The following is a 19,120-nucleotide window of genomic DNA, read 5'->3' as shown; positions in this document are numbered from 1 at the left end:
GAGCTGGAGGAGAACATGGTGGCCGTATGTTATCAGCTTTGCTAACAAATGGTCTCCTGTTTGCTAACGAAGATGCATTAATGTAATTAACAAATTCTTTATATCAACTTACTGTAGTCATGTTCATCCTCTCACAAAGCCATAAACTATTTATTTATGCAAAAACATTTCTAAAACATTAATCAACACTAGCAAGCTAATTTTTCAAAATCAAAACTCTACATCCAGACATCCTCAAAGTATACTGAGTAGAACGATGGCACACACACATTTACCGCTGACATGGTACAGTAAAATTCTGAAAAATATTTCAAAGATATTTTAGTGTTGTGTATCAATAGTATTAAGTGGTCACAACTAATGTTCCAAATCAAACCATTTATTTTCTCTCAAAATGTTAAGGATATAACAGAAATATTCCACTACAGCTCAACAGAAGCAGGTTTCATATAGTACAGCCGCTCAGACACAAGCAATAAATTAGACAAAACATATCTATCTCCTTCACAATAAGAAAGTGAAACATAAAAATCATCAAAGATATAAATATATATATATATATAGTGTTTGTTTGTGTATTTGTGTTTGCATGTACGGAACGATACCGACAGACACAACAAACAAATGTCTCATCAAAACCAAGAGCTCTCAGATTAAGGAATGAATACCTCTGATGTCTCACAGCACACTGGTGTAAAAGCTGTGAAGTGGTTCCTGGGAAGCCTTTAGAAATTTAGCTCATGGACAAAAGGTAAATCAAATTATTGGCAGTCTGTATTTTAGAGAGTGAGTGTCACGTGAAGATGAACAATTCAGACTGTCTCAAGACAAAAATAGAAAAGGGGGTCACAACAAAAAGTAAAATCTTTCACCATAGTGACTTGGTGAGTGGTTGATGGTGGCACAGAAGACATGAATCCAGAATTGATCCCTATTCAGTACCTCCCATTTTTAAAGGCACCATGTGGGTCCACATGTTGCAGTTACATCTCCCAACCACCAGGGTTCTCTAGCACTGAGACTCAGCAAAGCCTTCGTCTGTGGGAGGCTGCTTTTTCAGGTTGTAATGCTCCTCTTCATCATCTGAGCCGTGGATACACTGGAGAAGCAGAAAACTAGACAGTCAGGTGAAGCTACACACACATACACACACACACACACACACACACACACACACACAATATACAATATAGACCCAGACAAAATAACAACATCGGCAAAATCAATATTTTATGAACCATCAAGTCCTGTTGTCAGACTCAGAGGGCATATAAAATTAAACATGTGAAACAGATCTGGCAGACATGTCTCATTAAGTTATTTATGTGTTGAAAGGTATTGTGCTATAATGAAACGTTCGGTACTGTACCATCAAATATAGGTCACAGCATGTGGCCCTCTTTACTTTGGCCCCCGGTGGGTGGATGCCGTACTCCTCTCTGATGGATGCGGAATGAACAACAAAAGCTGGTCAGTAATCACATTAATGGCACTCACTACAATAACAAAGCCTGCTTGTTACATTTTGACACAGTGTTTACATGCTTCATAGGTGTGAATGAGGAAAATGTCATTTGAACAACAATACTCAGCATTGTAAAATAAACCAGTGCCTAAGTTACTGTATCGTACAATGCACAAAATGTGTCCCTCTTTTTAAATATGCAACTTGTCTTTTCAATATTTTTTCTCTTTTTAATGTGTCTGTCATACAGCCCCTGACCAGCGGAGAACGATATCTCACTCTAGACCCGCACGATGTGAGGAAAATTTGCGATGCGGTGATACCGTTCATTGACAATATTAAATGCAATAAAATAAACAAATACTGAAGTGTGCACATACAGTTTTGCTGAGCAAAGGTGAATGAAGAACACAGACAAAAGGTCATCTCATCCATCCTCCTCCCTGTGCTGCAGGTAACATTGCGGAGAGGGGGGAGGCTGCTGTCTCACACTGCAGCTAGAAGTTTACGGCAAATGAAGCTGCAGTCTACACACAGAAAGTTTTCCTTTCAGCTTGTTTATAACAGTTCACTATTAGGTTAATGTTAGCACGCTGCGATCGTGAACAACATGGATGGAGATGTTGCCTTTCTTTGTGTTTGAATCTTGTTGAACAGGTGGTGTGATGAACGATGCTAGTTGCTTTTTTACCCGCAAAAGTTGTGAGGACACTCACAGAGCTATGGCCGTGATTGTTTTCAGCTCTAGTACAAAGTTCACTCCTCACTGGTCTCCACTGCCGCCTCTGTGGTGTGTGTGTGTGTGTGTGTGTGTGTGTGTGTGTGTGAGGCTGCAGCACACATGCCCTGCCCCATGAAAACCCTGCATGCGTGGCGTGTATAAATACAATTATTTTTTCTAATTCTACACGTTTCAGTCAGTCTATTGCGATGTGTTTATTGCACGTTCATATCGCGATGACAAGATTAATCGATCAGCACTAGTATTAACATGCGTCTTCAGTGAACCGATCACAAGTGGACAGCTGCAAGTACGTCAGTTCACACCTGACTTGCGTCTCCACATGCGTCCCGATTGACCACTTGTGATCGCATCTCTCCTACCTGCTTCATATACAAATAACCCCTCCGTGCCCCACTCGCTCGCTCTCACACACACCATGGACTGTAAATAAAGACAAACACACGAGCACATTAACAACGGACCCGTCTGTCGATTGGCTATAAACAACAACTCATACCTGTTTATTTTGCATAAAAGCAGGGAAGTGAGATCCGATCACAAGTGGTCAATCGAAACGCATGTGGAGACGCGTTATAAAGTCAGGTGTGAACTGACGATCTGAGAGCTGTCCACATGTGATCGGATCACCCGAGACGGATGTTAATACCAGGTCTGAACAGGGCCTATGAAACTGTGGCGGGACTGATCAGACTGTGTCAGGGGACGTCAGTATACGTAGGCGTCCTTCAGTGTGGCCCATGATGCATTTGTGTTCATACTGCTAAAAGAATGTGGACACACACACACACGATCATTAGAACGATCACCAATTGCTCATGCCTTTGCAAATGTCGAGACAATTTTTTGACTTGTTTTCCCATCAGTGTAGTTGCTTAGTATTTGTAGCATTAAATTAATACTAAATTTAATTTGCCTGCCACAGTTTAACTTATATAACTGCATATAACTGACGCTTGCAACACGTACACACACGCCGAGGAGATCGACAGACAGACAGACAGAACACGTCATTTAGTTCAGTTTCTGATCCTGCTGCTTTATACGGTGGTAAAAAGAACTTCTGGGGTCAATGAGGGACACACTCGCTTTTTTGGCCACTCCTCTTTCTCTCTCGCTCATTGGGTAACCTGACGTTACCCCGTCATGTAGAGAGCTAATAAAAACAAACGAAATAGTCATAGTTGTCATATTGACATTTAAGGTGTATTGATTGATTTCGAGACAGCAATCACGCAAGAAAACACAAAGTAGATATTATGAGATGACAAATAAATCTGATTCTGAATAACTTATAAATGTTTGAACTGAGGCTTTACTCTCAGACTTTACTGACTTACAACAAAAATAGTACAATGATTTAAACACATTCTCACCACAAGTGATTTCTATTCTACACATTAAAAGATTAATTAAACAATTGAGGAAATACAGTGATCAGCTGGCTTTTATGGATCAAAAAGCTTGGGGCAGTATCATTCCTATACAAATGTTGTGTAAATAATTCACTTAAGAGATATCAAGCAGTCCGCTCTCAGTGCTCCCTTTGGGCCTTTTCACGCATGACAACATATGGAGAGAAAACTTTAAACCGTTGTAGTCTTTGTACTCTCTGTGTAAGTGCGTGTGAGTGTGTGATTGTGTGTATGCACCATGTGATATCTTCACCACAGTGGCTCAATGAGTTCAGCTTTCACCCTGACTAGTCAGACTGGCCTTGGAGCAGGAGAGAGCCACACTGCAGTTCATGTTATTTTAATTCATGTTTTAATCTTTAAATTAGTAAATAGCTAGGCTGTCCCTTTCATTACTTTATATTTATGTCATGAATATGCAAATGTAAATCCTCATGAGAAATAAAGAAAAAGGAAAAGAATTTTGGTTATAATAGTCATATGCTTGTTGTGATCAATTTGACCTGGGCAGAGCTAGATCGAGCACACAATTAGCTTAGCTTAGCATAAAGACTGGAAACAGAGAGATACCACTAATCTGGTTTGGTCCAAAGGTAACAAACACTGTCTACCAGCACTTATAAAGCTCACTAATGAACACACTGTATATCATTTGTTTATATCTGTAGATTAACTTAAGTTTAAAAACAGCATATTTTTGGGCTGTGTTCATGTTATCTAAGCTGTCCAGCTGCTAGCTCCAGCTTTATATTTACTGTTTACGTATTAGAATGAGATTAATCTTCTCATCTAACTCTTGGCCCAAAATCCACTATTCTTTTAAAAATGTGTCCCGTTTCCTGCTGTAAGAAGACACTTGAATGCAGCTTACAGGGTCGTCTATTGTGGGTTTGGGAATTCCAAATAAAGACAACAATGGAAAGAAAACAAAAAAGGAGATGTTGTAATGCTGCAGTTTAGATAGTGCTGGATGTTCACTATACACATGTATTTTTTTATCTTTTTTTTAATGATGTAGCTTCTAGAGGTCAAAACAAATAATGACAACATTGACCTTTTCTGGATAATAAAAACAAAGATAACAGACCGATGTGAACTTGAGTTGCTGCCCACTGGTTATATAATCTGTCATGGTAATTTATGGAATCTGTTCCACATGTATTACAGTGGAGTAACGCTTGTTTGTTTATATCCCTGTATTACTCCAGTCCAAAGAGCAAATACCAGCTCCAGTGTGACTTTAAACCACAGAGTGCCTCACTATAAACCTGCCTGTAGATGTCTAACTGCAGACATTAGTGCCGGACCTCTCACTGATTCACTGCAACTTTCTACAACAGGCAGATCCTTTGGGAATCAGACCCCTGACTCAAATTCAGATTCTTGTTTAACCTTCATCAAACTGGCAATGCAGAGCCACATCCATAACCATCAAAGGCTACAATGACTGACTGACTGACCCGCAAGCAGTGATTGGCTGATTGAAACTACTCACCCCTCTGTGACCTCTATGGGTGATCTGTAGCCCTTCGATTGGTTGTGTTGTTTCTTGGGACAGAACATCCTTCCAATCAGAATGAGGGTGACGACAGCGGAGGGGATGAGGATGAAAGCGAGGAGAACCGCAACATCAGAGAAGCGAATGCTGGGGGCTGTGGAGGAAGAAGGAGGCGAGGTCATTCAGATGGACTGGTGTTAACAAGCTGTTTATAACAGCACATACACATGACGTTATACCATCTGCAAAGCATTCATTATATACTGTACATACACACCGTATACATCACACACAGCAAATATAGCAGTCATAAATGTGCACTTGTAGTAAATAAACAATTGAATAAGACTGTTACAAATTCAGAAAAACATACCTCTTTTCTTTTTTGGAAAATAAATTTTTTGCTTTCTTACCAAGAGTGAGATGAAAAGATCGATACCAATCTCATGCCTGTACAGTGAATACGCAGCTGGTTAGTTTAGCTTAGCTTAGCTTAGCACAAAGACTGTAAACAGGGGGAAACAGCTGGCCTGGCTATGTTCAAACCACCACCTCTAATTAACACATTATATTGTGTTTGTTAATCTGTACAAAAACTGAAATGTAAAAACAACAAGTCACTGTTATCCATGGCATTATGTGTCTTGGCTAGGACCAGTCATATCACATGTTAGTAAGCTTCAGCAGTGCTGGTGGGCGCTTCAGTATTTACATATTCACTGCGCAGATGTGGAGGTGGCTACGATCTTGTCCTTGAACAAGAAAATCAAGTAAGCGTATTTTCCAAAATACCAACTACTGTTTTATAGAACCCTGGTCTTCATTAATATTAAAACATTTTATTTATTTTTAGTATGATGACTTTCACAATTATTTATATCAGTCTGTAAAAGTACATAAGTTAGATCTAATGAGTTACCCTCCACTGCATCCATGCTTCTAACCATCAACAGTCTGCTGACAGCAGAGGCAGGCAACTACATGACAGCCTTACACAAACACTAACGAGATGTTTGGATTAGTCTGCTACAAGAAATATGTGGCAGTCAGTGGAAGCTTCTTCCTCTCAGTGCTGTCACTGCATGTATACAGTACACAATTAATTGTGGGGAAAAGCCAGATCCAGACACCTAAGGTGAAATCAGGACAAACATTGATAAAGAAATGCATCTGGACTACATTATAAGAGTCCAGATCTGACAGCTGATGTCTTGCATTGATTCAAGTGTTCAAAGTTTTGAAGAAGCCATAGGAAGTTAAATTATTATGTTTTTTGACATAGTGAAACTAGAATGGTGCTCAGTAAAGTGCATACCTTTGCCTAGGCCAAACAAGCCAACATGTTTGTCTCTTATAATAGAAAAATAAAAGGAAAAAAGGATCAAGATTCAATATTATTTCCTGAGAAAGAACTGATCCATACCAAACTTTAATGGGTTCTGGCCTATGCCCCATCCCTCCACCAAGTTTTGGTATAAATCGGTTCAGTACTTTTTGTATAATCCTGCTGACGAAAAAACAAGCCAACAAACAGTTGAAAACATAACCTCCTTGGCAGAGGAAATAAGAAGCCAAGGAAGTGTATGTGTGCTGTCTTACCCTTGGGTGTGACGGTGAGTACGGTGTGTGAAGTCGGGGACCCATGGACGTCAGGAGGGTTTCTGACTGAGCATGTGTAGGTCCCATTATCATTCAGCGTGGCGTTGATCAGAGAGATGGAGGCATCCCCGCGTGCAGGGGTTCCCTGCCACCGGATACGACCCGCGAACTGACCCTCAGGCGGGGGGAACGCCCGTGAAGAGAAGTGGAAAAACTGGTAGAGGAGAGGAGGTTAAAACAAATTACATTTTATTTGTAAAGAAATTGATGGGAGTTTGCCCTGAGCAGGGGTGTAACATTCCTGTTCATTGATTTTATTCTTGCCTAATCCTCAGTGACTGACACACCCGGATCAGACTCAAGGTGACAAAAATATTAATGCACAATGATATGTTGAGCATTTCTTATTCCCTGTCACATGTATAGAAATCTCACCATGAGAGCAACACTTAAATAATTTTAATTATTGATTAGCTATTGTGCATATAATAAGAAAAATCACTCCTAAATCTAACTTAACGTTTTTCTGCCTAAGGGAAAGTGTCTAGCGCAACAGGTGGTGGGGCAGATGGTGGATGGACATTTTCTTTTGGCAATATTGTCAATAACAGCATGAAGAGAGCTCTGCGCTTAGTCTAAGAAATATGAATAAAAATCTGACCAAGCAAAAGGCAAAGAACATTCATGTGTGTGTAGAAATCTTGCAGCCAGAGAGAAAATTTGAACTACAGGTGTCTCATAAAACTTTACCTTTGCCTCTAAGTTAAGCACATCAGCCTGTTTTCCACAACAAACTCCATCCCTTCATCACTCCCACGTCAAGCTGACCCAGACCTCTCAAAAACACTACATCCAGAGTGGAAGTGTGTTGTGTGGGCAGGGGGGGGGGGTGAAAAAGTGGAACTACCACAGTATTTATTTTTCACACAGTCAACAAAGACTGGAGAGTTTGTGTTCTAATAAGTTTTGTGAGTCCCTGATTAGTCACCAGTAACCAGAGACTAGAAAGGAAAAAGAAATCGAAGATAAAAACATATCAATACAAAAAGGAATTGGACAAGTGATCAGTGATGCAAGGAGTAAAAGGATTTGTTGTCACCTATTCTCTGTTGGGTCTTAGATACTCTTTACATGCTGCCATATGTTCATGTTGTTATTTAACCCTTTGTTTATTTTCTAGAGAAACAACAAGAAAAGTGAAGCTGTCCCAGGATTCAGGCTCATCTATTGATCTATTGGTGATTCACATACTGATATGAATGAATCTAGTCTGCAGAGCTCTGAGTCTGCAGTACAGTAAAGTAAGATCAGTTTAGAACTACACCGGCTTGGTTAAAAAGGATAAAACCTAACTAGAACCCTTACATTATGATATAGGAAGACAGTTGGTAAGTGCTTATGTAATATGAGTGGCAAGTCATTATTCTTCCCAGCTACGTCTTGTATTGCGCTGGTTGAGTCAGATGAGCAACATGGAGACATCAAGAGGCTTTTAGATTATTCACAGAATAAGATCAGAGCTGAACGGCCTTCATCTCTACTCTGAAAGCAGAGCAGAACAGAGTTATAGATTTCTTCTAAAATCCCCAATTGGTGTTTCTGCATCCTGCCAATTCATGCACCTCCTTCCACACAAGACATAAAGTGTTCTAAAAGAAAAAAAAAGGCAGAAAACTGCTCTTAGAGCAAACAGAAAATCGGCCTCTAGTATAGCAGTATATAGTATATAAAGTCACAAGACATGGGCAGTATGTGGCAGGTCAATGCTATACAGGATGCCTTCACTCCCATCACAGTATCAAACCACATGCCCCTGAAGATTTCTTCTTTCAGCATTACAAACAACAGATCCATAATTGCCATGATTCAGAAATGAGAGTCAATACAGATAAAAATAACACAATTCATGGATTCAACAGGATGTGTGTCACACATTCAGGATGTTACTACATTGAGCGCTTGGTAACAATTATTATGAGTTAACCATTGTTCTATTATTATCATGCAATAATACAATACAAAAATATGAAGAAAAAATAAGTAGACATGTCATAGGATGTATAAAATCTGTCTGCATTACCAGGTCTCGCAAGGGATGAACAGTCTGTATATGATCTAGGTGCACATGTTAACACTAAAAGTATTAAATACATCAATACAAGTCATGCATGATATGTAAGGAGCAGCACCAGAGAATACTATGTCAAAGACAAATATTTAAACAAAACATAAAACTACAGATAGTATAAATTTTAAGTACTTGTGTAATATGTTATATATATATATATATATATATATATATATATATATATAAAAAATATATAAAAATATAAAAAAAATAAGCAGAGTGTAGAATCTGGAAGGATACAGGTGTGAAAATGTGCGTTACAAAAACTGAAATGTGTGTCAGAACAGTCCTAGAGCAATATTCTCTACTTACTGATGCAGCCTAAATCAAGATGCAAAATGTATGCTTGTGTAAATTGAGTACATTTACTGCCCTAAGGTTTACACATTATGAGCACTGTAAACAAGGATGGCTGTGTATATCATCCCAATAAACTGAGGCAAAAAAAAAAAATAATCACTGACTCTGATAAAGCTTTATGGTTTTACAGCTGTGTGTCTATCTGCTGCATTTTTCTGAGACACTGATTGTAAACCTGGCAGAGATAACGCCAGTCATGTCCCTACTCAGACTACGTAAGAGCAGCTTGAAGTCAGTGACTCTGCTCAGTCTGGAAACAAACACTAGTCTCGATGGTCCTTTTAAACTCATGAGTAATGCTGCAATAAGACCGAGGGTGGGAGACTGTTTTTAAACCTGTACTACGAATCTGAGCCATATTAGACAAAGGCTTTCCCTGGCAAACTTACAACAGTGTCTAACTCAAGTTTTAGATGTTCATAATAGATGTATTTTTTTTATCATTATTCAGCAGATTTCAATTGCCAAATCCCCCAATTACCATCAGCTTCCACAGATATTTGATTGAACATTCAGCCTCTCTTCTCCAATCTACAAAATTAATTCTCATCAGGACTGAGGTAATTATGCAAGTCACTGAAGCACTGCAGCAATTCAGATTGACACTAAAGCTTTGGCAGCAAAATTATATTTTCTGATGGAGCTTTTCACATGCTTATTCATGGTCTCTCCCAGTGTGATATACGACCGGGGACACACGGGCCAATACACCAGCCAAAACTGCTAATGAAATTGGATGGAAAGTAAATGAAGGTTTAGAAATTGAAATAAGAAACTTGCAGACTTTGTTCCATCTATGTATCAGGAAAATGCCACACATTATTTTTCTGTGATAAAGAGAATAAAATAGCTGAGCTGGGTGGAAGGAAATACAGGCACGGGTGAGGCTTTCCCTTGCTGACACACCTTCTTTTTACTATAGCTGTAAGACTCTGTGAGGTAATACCAGCCTATCTGCTGACTGTCACACACACCAACACCAAGCCATGTTTCTTCTCCTCCCCCCTACACACTTTGAGACCAGACAACTATTGTACAGCTTAATGACTAAACCAACAGCACTCCATATCAGTGGAGCCACAAAACATTAGCCTCCACTTAAGTCTGACTGCTCCTATAGGAAATGAAGGCATATAGGGTTGCAGCTACCACACTATGGATTCCCATGCTCCAAATGCAATTTCACAGAACCACACTTGATGGCTCGCCACAAGTCCAAATGGAACTGCTTAAATTATGCGGTGGATTTTTAGTGGATTGGTCATTGGAAACTGAACCCAGATTGTGTGGGGTTAGAGGACCTGAGTGCAGTAATGGGTTGGGATGGATACATCTGAACGCATTTCAAACAAGACCACGATACCACCAAAAAGGAAGGGGTATTAAGGTAGCTGACCAGCTGGGATTTCCAGGGGGAAACCTCCCATAAGACACAAATGCTGGGCGGGAAGGTGGCTGGCTAAAAACCGAAGATTCCTGCTGCAGTGATGCTGGACTTATTGACACACACAGCATCTACATTATTTGAGGCCGCATTGACTTTGCTTCAGGCCATGATTTACTATCACAGCTGTACACACTGTTCAGAAAAATCAAGAGAAGTCAAGGTGATCGAGAATGCAAACACACCAACCAGATATTCAAATAAGTCACATTTGTATAGAGTGAGCAATGGAGGTCACATGCCTGTACAAGGAACACAGTCACCTGTAATTCCATACACATTATATCTTTTAAATCTGATTAGGGCTGAACCTAATGATTGTTTGCAGTGCTGTTTCTTTTCTTGATTATTGACCAATCGTGTGTCTGCAATCGCACAGTTTCACTAACAAGCAGTCCAAATTTAAATTTAAACAGCAATACACAAGAACCCTTTTAACTGATTTTAAGTTACATATGTTTAATCAAAATATCCAACCTGACATCAAAAAAAAGACATCAATGAAATTGATTTTCAACATACAATAGTTGTCAATAAATTTCCATGTATGGACTTATCAATTAATCAAGTAAGTAGCGATTTCAGTTCTTTTGGATATACACAGAGTAACTTGGTTTTTGCCAGGGGGCAGTAACCAACAACAAACAAAGGGGAAAAAACCCATTAATCTGTAACCAGATGAAACTAATGGCCTTTGTCACTTTCAAATAAATTATTTGACAAAAATCATTAGATAGTTACTTGAATAAATGGCAACTTGCACAGCATCAGTATTCATCTAGTGCACTGCTCAGCATGTGTTTCTTTGTTCTCTTGTACATTCATCTTTTAAAGTGTAGGTGAATAAATCAAATCCAAGGGCAAGTCAATGAATGTATTTTATGGAGAATGTTCTGCCCAAATTGGACTGCAACTGCAGACATACTCTACATATTAATTTTAACAACTGCTGCAACAGAGTATATAATACAGCCTTGTGTATGCGTATAATGAATGACAATAGTTGTGATAGCTGTCTACTCACTGTCTGTGGTGGCCCTCCAGTCTGGGGCCTATAAGACCAGTCGACAGTCATCTTACTGGTTGGCCTACTGGTGGAGGTGAAAGAGCAGGACAACGAGACGGTATCCCCTTTAGATGCATGGACTTCTGATGGAGAACTCACTGAGATGGAGGAGACTAGGGAAGGGGCTGGAAGTGAAATGGTAGAAAGAAGGTCAGGGATGAGAGCAGAAAAAGGTGAAACGTGATATGTGCAGATTTACATGTTTACGTGTTCAGGAAAAACGAGAAAGAGGATTGAATAGAGGCTGACAAAGAGAAAAGGAAGTGAGTGACATTTTACTCACCTACTAAAAAAAAAAAAAAAACACCTGATAGCATTTACAAAAACATGCCCACACTGCAGCAACATTAAAGTGTCAGCGCAGCGAATTCCCCGTAGTAGACACTGAACTGAGTGACATTCTGATACAAGTTTCTCACCAGCCTCTCTTGTTGTGTTTGACAGGCTTGCTACACAGCTGCCTGTCAGGGACCTTCAGCTACAGATAAAGTTGTGTCCCTGTGTCTCTTGCAAGATGTTTTTTCATTGTTATCACTACATTCAGAATGCCAAGGGAGGCCAGCCAGGGCAATGCCTCTACAGCAGTACTTGATGCTTAAGAGTTCTCTACACTGCACTGACGGCTTCTTTGAGACTTGAAACTGTTTACACTGGGGTGTAAATATTGGATTAGTTATTCAGGCTATGACGACTGAAATCACACCATTAATTAACCAGAAATTGTGGAAACAAGTCTACAGCCACTCCAGCAGCTCTGAGTACAAAAATGAAAATGAAACTACAAAAGTGGTGCTATGGGCTAAATGAGAAGATGAGAGTGTCTTTAGTTTAGCAGGTATCTGTCATAAACCCAAGTACTGGACAAACTGAAACTCTGACCTGATTGTGTCACTACATGAAAAGTCAGGGTGTCAGAAAAGTCAACAGAAAGCATCCTCCAGGGACTATCAAAGCCTGAAGCAAATTCCTTGGCAATGCATCTAATAATTGTCAAAATATTTCACTCAACACTGAAAATGTCTGTCTCGTGGTGGCAATAGAGGAGCAGCCAGGGGATCAGGCTTCGTCCTCTGGGAACCATGAATGAAACCTCTACCTGCTGATGGTGCTAGATGAGAAGTTTGAGCACTAGAATTAATCTTCAAGGGACCTTGAATATATGAAGCAGTTGTCACAGTTTGGCTAACCAGCCAATAGTTGTAGAGCTATTTCAGGCTGGACCATCGTTGCATCACAGAATGACAGGGCTGCGCCGCTGACGTGGCCACAAATCTAATTCAAATATTTATCATCCCATCAGTGACTTTCATACACCACAAATTAAAGCATCCTTCTCCATTTCAAAGCAAAGGCCTCAAACTGCATTTTCTCTGAGGACTAAGTGAGAGCAAAATAAGCTTGGCAATGAGCAGATATATCCGATCTTAGACTGACACCACTGGTTCCATCAAAGACCCCAACAGCCATAATGAGGACAAAGTTTATCTTACAGTAAAGTAGTGTGAGAATTATCATGCAATCAGCCTGAATCCTCTACAAGGACCCCCTGGGCGAGCGGGTCGACAGCGTGAACAAAGCTATCACTTCATAAAAGTGGAAATCAAGCTGAGGGGCCTTGAAAGCTGAACAGTTCTTGAACTTTTATGACAGGATAGATGCTGACAATCTAGTAATTAGTGGTGGGATTGGAAAGTTGGCAGCTCATCAGTTGTGATGTTGACACATGGTTTTTTAAACAACCACATGGATATAAATAATTAAATTAAATTAAAAAAAAAAAAAAAAGTCAGGAGAAAGACAACACCATGTTGCTGTGTCCTGATGTGACCCTGGAAGAAAGAAAACGGGTATAAATACAGCATGGCAGACACTGCTCGTGGCATAATTCTAGGACAAAATTCAAGCGTTTATCAAATAAAGACAAACCCTAATGATACTAATCTGCCCCTACAGTTTCGTGTTACTTGTGACTCCCTCTGACTAAGCCAGAGACTACAAGAGCCAAAATCCTACTCCAACACCTGCAGGACAAAAAACGAGATTGGGATGACCCAGCACATAAAAGGCATGGAAACTTCATCTCCCCCACAGCAGCCATTGCTGTATGCTTCTCTCATTATTATTCCTTCAATAAAAGGAGACAGGCAAAGAGAGGCAAACAACTGCCCACAGGCTACAGCCATGTTTGTGATGTACTTAGCAAAAAGGCAGTTCTCTTAACTCACTGCATACCAGTTGTCAGAGTCCATCCAAACCTGGCGTTTTACGCTGTCCTGTTTTATTATGGGCTTCTCCTGTGTTCATGTGAAGTCTGTATATTGCTGAATGGGTCCATACATGTGTGTGTGTGTGTGTGTGTGTGTGTGTGTGTTAAATGCATAAGACTGTAGCACCATGTTTTTGTTAGGCATGAGTATTTTGGTCATCACCGATAAGTAAAACACGAGCTGTTTTAAAATGGCGTTAGATGGTGTTTACAGAGCGGCAGACTTTAATTTCTTGCAGACTTGTCTTTCCTTGAACTTTTCTAAAAAAGGAAGCGTGTGAACTACACAAAGCTGGGCTCGACATTTGTGTGGAAAAAAATATCCTGACTTCGGTCACCAGCAAGTACCTGCGTGCATGCACGAACATTAAACTAAACGTACACACAGTTTCTCGCAGATCAAACTTGTTTTGAAACACGGCGAAATGAACGCCGAGCTCCGGCCTGTTTACTCACCCAAACACCCGAGCAAATACAGCAGCAACACCACATTCACAGCGATATTCCCCTGGCGCAGTCGACGCATTTTAGTCTGTGGAAACGGGTTCACTGGCTTGGCGATTAAAAAAAAAAAAAAAAAGTTGCGTCAAAGTTTCAGTACAATTCCGTCCATTATCTGGTTTGCCGTGACTCAGTCTCTCCACTGCACCCACTGACTATCCTACCTGACAAACAGGTGTATCAGGAAGTGGCGCTGCTGGACCTTTGGGAGTAAAACAACATTGATCTTTTAAGATTAACTGAAGGAAGTGAAACACCCTGGATGATTGAAAAAAGGTTGTGACACACTTTAAAACTAAGATGTTCATAGTGAGTGTGTTTATGATTCAACCAAAAATCTATGAGGTTAAAACCCACTGTAATATTATGTCAACTACTTGAATATCCCACTTTTAGACAGTTGAACCGCTCAAATGTTGACCTTTTGCAGTCAAACCTTACACTCAGTTGTCAGTTTATTAGGTACCCCGGTTTAAATTCTATATCTTCATAAAGATTATATTCAGTTTTTGTTAAAACTCTTTTGGAGAGATGTTGACTCAGGTGGTGCTGTTCAATTGTATTGCATTACACTGACAGGTGTTTCTATTATTTTGACCATTCATCCATTTATGAGAGCAGGCAAAATAACAGAAAAACATTTCTGTGTTACAGTATTATGGGCTGCTCCTGTATAAATAAATGATACTGAACATTTCTGGAGCTTTCTATATTCATTGGTAAATTAACAACAACAACAACAACAACTACAATAATAATAATAATAATAATAGACAGTATGGTTTCATTTAAATTCCTGCTGCAGATAATATTAAGTAAATGTGTTTCACCATGTTGCAGTCACAAAGTAGTGCCTGGACAATTCACTGTTAAAGAACAGACCTTTTTGTTTATTTTGGCAGTTTAACTTCCAGATGGAAGTTGATTATGAGCATGAGAACATGAGCACAATATTCTTTAAAACAGGCATGAGCTGAGCCAAAATAAAACCATATTAAAATACAATACATTCTCTTCTCCCATCTTTCTCCATCCCCTCACATGAACCCGCTGTGTGAAGGCCTGAGGCCCAGTCTTTCCGTTATCTCCCATTCCAGCTTCTGTACAAAACCTCGGATGCTCTAGTGGGACTCCCCTGCTATTTCTAGGCATATTACCACTATCCCTGTCCCTGATCTCTTGTCTTTACTGTTGTAATTATCCCTAATGGGAGGAGGTATTTGTTTTTCTAGCCATTGCTCGTTCAGTTTCATTCTGGTGTAATGCTTTATCTCTCCACTACATGTTTATACAGAATCCTTTTGAAGTTTATTTAAATTTTTTTTTTTTTTTTTTTTGTGGTCTGGATTGTAAGTTACATCCTTACATCCATCTGGTCTGCCAGGAGTGTTTTCTCAAATCTGACAGCAGAGATGCTGTAATCATGTTGTATAACCTCATTTCACTTCACGACAAATCAAAGGATATCGAATGAGAGCAGCCTTCTCTATTACTCCGGGCCTCGCCCCCAGAAATACACAGTGTACTGTATGTATCAGTTTTGTACAATAATGTGATTCAATGTTTGACAGAATTACAGTCTACTGTATACAGCTGGATATTTTATGAACAGTTAAATACACAATGGCATGGCGCTTGTAGAAGGAAAAAAAATGGACGCAAATAAGTCCCTGTGGACACTGAAAAAAGCAAATTGTATTGTGCAAACTAATTTGGAGTCTCAAAATAGTTAATGAATTCATTAAAATGAAAAAGCAGCCTCGTCTAGAGACTCATTAATAAGGGACTATGAAAAACAGTGGTTTTACACAACTATATTACTGAATGTGAAATACTGAATTTACTGTAAAAATCTAAATTCATTGCAAATCTCCATGGATACCCACTCTGATATGAGGTGAAGATGTGGTGGAGAGGCACAGGCTTCCTTCTCCCGGCATCCATTCACAAGCATTGTGTTTACATTGTATGTGTTAATGATATTATATAACAGTTCCCACACTGAGGCAGGGATATCACTTCCTTTTCTGAATAGACCCCGAGTTTCAGAACTTGCCTCAACTGGGAGCGTTCACAATTTCTGTGTTTCACGGTACTGTATTCTGTTAACGATATTATATAATCTGCTTAAATTTGAAAGAGACTCCCCATCCTCTGTTGGAAGATAAGTGTTATAGCTCTTACCTGCACATTCACACACAAACACACAGCTCTGCATTGTGTTATGTATTGTGAGAGTGAATACAGGGGTTCTCTGTCTGGTCACAGTAGCATGGTGTCAGTTTCATCTGAAATCTTCTCAGTCACAATGAAGGCTCACCCCACTTATTGGCTTTCTGGCGACTCTGCTCAACAAGAGACCTGTTCTTCTGTTGTCAACACTTGAGGAGAGTAATAAAGGTGATTTAAATTGTTGTGGCCAGACGGTGTACGTAACCATTATCCTTTGCCAAAAAAAAAACGTGAGAGTCCTTCTGTCTTTTCATCAGTTTATATGCAGTCAGTGCCGTGCTGAATAGCTGATGAACAGTCGTATCTGCTGCACTCCACTACACTCACTATATTTTAAAGGTTTCACATGCAGAGAAACTTTTCTCTGGCCTGTCACAAACAAGTACAACAACATTACTCAACGGCCTCAATAGCTATTGGAGGCCATACTCTATAACATACACTGAGGCAAATAAAGCTGACTCTCTACCTTTAGGGTGAATGGATTAATAACTGCAGTGTTTGAGCACACGTGTGTGGAGGACTACATCCTTCAACATTTAGTCATATAGGTACATGCCAGTGAGGTGATTTGTTTTCTCTCCGAGCCAAGCTCATGTTTTCGTGTGTTCATATGTGCGCGCACACACAAGCGAGTGTGTGTAAAAAGGAATTTACACATGACTGTGCCAGGTACAGCCCATCCTAAGGTGTGGAATGCAAACTGAAATGAAAGAGAGATAAAGCAAGACAGAAAGTAGAAGTAGGGGAGAGTGGGAAAGACATAGACATTGTTTCCTCTTTGGTAAAGAAAGCACACAATGTTTCCATCCCTTCCTTTACCAAACAAAGCCCACATTAGTCTATTCTTCAGAGAAATGATTTACGTGCAATGCAATAATAAACATATTGTGGAAGAGAATGGCTTATTAAATGAGTCATGAACAAGGAATGGCTGAAAACGCCTCTCTCAGGAGTGTGGTTCACATTACTGGCAATCAATGAAGAGGTAACGGTAAAACAGTCAGATCTGGGTGTAAAATCAGTCTGAAATCAATCAGTTATGATTACCGTTCAATATGTTTCTTTTTTTTATTTGATAAAGTGTCAAAAACATCATCAGGAGGAGGTGATGGTGGGAGCAACAGCTAATATCTACCTGGTGTGCCAGTCGATAGTAGCACTGACTGTTTAATTTCTTTTCTTTTCTTTCCCCTAACCTAATTCCTCACGTTTCCCAGAATGCCTTTTGGCAACCACAAGTGAACAGACAAGAATATGCCAGACACAGCTGTGGTTTTGTTTGTGTGGGTGGAGAGAGTGATAGCAGTGATGATAACATTGTTCCAATCTAGGAAATGCAATATTCTTCACTGAAATTGCAAAGTGTTCTGCGTATTGTGTTGCATTCTGGTCAATTCAGGATGCTATCACTTGAGAAGATGACATATGTGTTATATCCTTATTAAACAAGCTATTTGCAGCTGTTTACTGAACTTCACGCAGCCATCAGCCATGAGACAGTCTGGCCGGGCCAGGGCTAGCTTGTTAGCATGCTAACTTCAGAAGAAGAAAAGTGATAGAAATAAAAGCAAAACAAGTGTTAACATTGGTGTTGCTTTCCATCGTTGGAGACAGGCGAGTAAAGGAATAAAGTTTGATGTTAAACTCCAACATTTCTTCTAGACTGATAAGTAAACAGATATTGATGCTAACGCTGGCTATCTCGCAATAGCAAAACTTACATATAGGTCCTTTAAGTATTGTTCCAAAATTTTAAGTTTTAAGTAGCTGTTCTGAGATCAGATCAGCCAAGGCTATGCAACTAAAAATTATGTCACATTGTGTCATTACCACATGTGACTGTGACACTGTTTCTGAGCATAAAAAAACTCTTGTAATCACTTTAAAAATAAGCCCTGAACATGTTCATTTCCACACCCACAGAAGACTATTGAAGTCAGAGTATTATTTGGAGGCCAGTGTCTAAGCTCTGCAAGTGTAATTAACATAAGCTTCGGTGATACAAATAAGATTATCTAGAGACCACACTGTTGTTTTATCAGTTCAACACTAGTGCCCTTTCTCTACTAATTAAATGTAATTATTTAGATTTGGATAAACAGAATCTGCCCACCCTGTCCCTGTGTTTGGCGTTAGTCATCCATGCTCTGACCCCATCTACACACAGGCATGCACACACACACTAGGTCTGTCAGTCAGTAACTAAAGTTGCACCCAGAGGGGCAGACTTTGATCAATGCACACAAATACACACACGCACGCACACAGATGTAGAGTAATATATTCGTGGTCATGAACAATCTCCTGCAACAAATAAGCAAACCCAGACTGGAGTCACAAAGGCAAGCATAGCTAATGTAATAAATATCGAACCTGCAAAAAATTAAACAATTCACCGCAG

The 19,120-nt window shown here is 39.7% G+C and overlaps 1 protein-coding gene across 1 annotated transcript; it reads right to left on the bottom strand.

The window, feature by feature from the left end:
* Positions 1-363: 363 nt before the first annotated feature.
* mpzl3 (myelin protein zero-like 3) lies at positions 364-14,652 on the bottom strand. The gene is made up of 6 exons (XM_023400536.2): positions 14,440-14,652; positions 11,676-11,842; positions 6,720-6,933; positions 5,118-5,274; positions 1,370-1,439; positions 364-1,099 (listed from the first exon to the last, which is right to left on the bottom strand). The coding sequence occupies exons 1-6, from the start codon at positions 14,507-14,509 to the stop codon at positions 1,010-1,012; spliced, it is 768 nt and encodes a 255-aa protein (XP_023256304.1). The 5' UTR covers positions 14,510-14,652; the 3' UTR covers positions 364-1,009.
* Positions 14,653-19,120: the final 4,468 nt, after the last annotated feature.

Source organism: Seriola lalandi, unplaced genomic scaffold, assembly GCF_002814215.2.
Source record: "Seriola lalandi dorsalis isolate HSWRI2012SDOR001 ecotype SW California unplaced genomic scaffold, Sedor1 jcf7180002052652, whole genome shotgun sequence".
Classification (NCBI taxonomy): Eukaryota; Metazoa; Chordata; class Actinopteri; order Carangiformes; family Carangidae; genus Seriola; species Seriola lalandi.
The sequence above is the reverse complement of the archived record's forward strand: the minus strand, read 5'-3'. Positions and strand labels throughout refer to the sequence as shown.

Bases quoted from the DNA above. Each gene is read 5' to 3' on its own strand.
- mpzl3 (XM_023400536.2), bottom strand. From the start codon at position 14,509: ATGCGTCGACTGCGCCAGGGGAATATCGCTGTGAATGTGGTGTTGCTG. The intron at 6,934-11,675 runs GTGAGTAGACAG...CTCCTCTACCAG, and splicing joins CTGGAGGGCCACCACAGACA to TTTTTCCACTTCTCTTCACG. The intron at 5,275-6,719 runs GTAAGACAGCAC...CTTCCTCCACAG, and splicing joins ACTCACCGTCACACCCAAGG to CCCCCAGCATTCGCTTCTCT.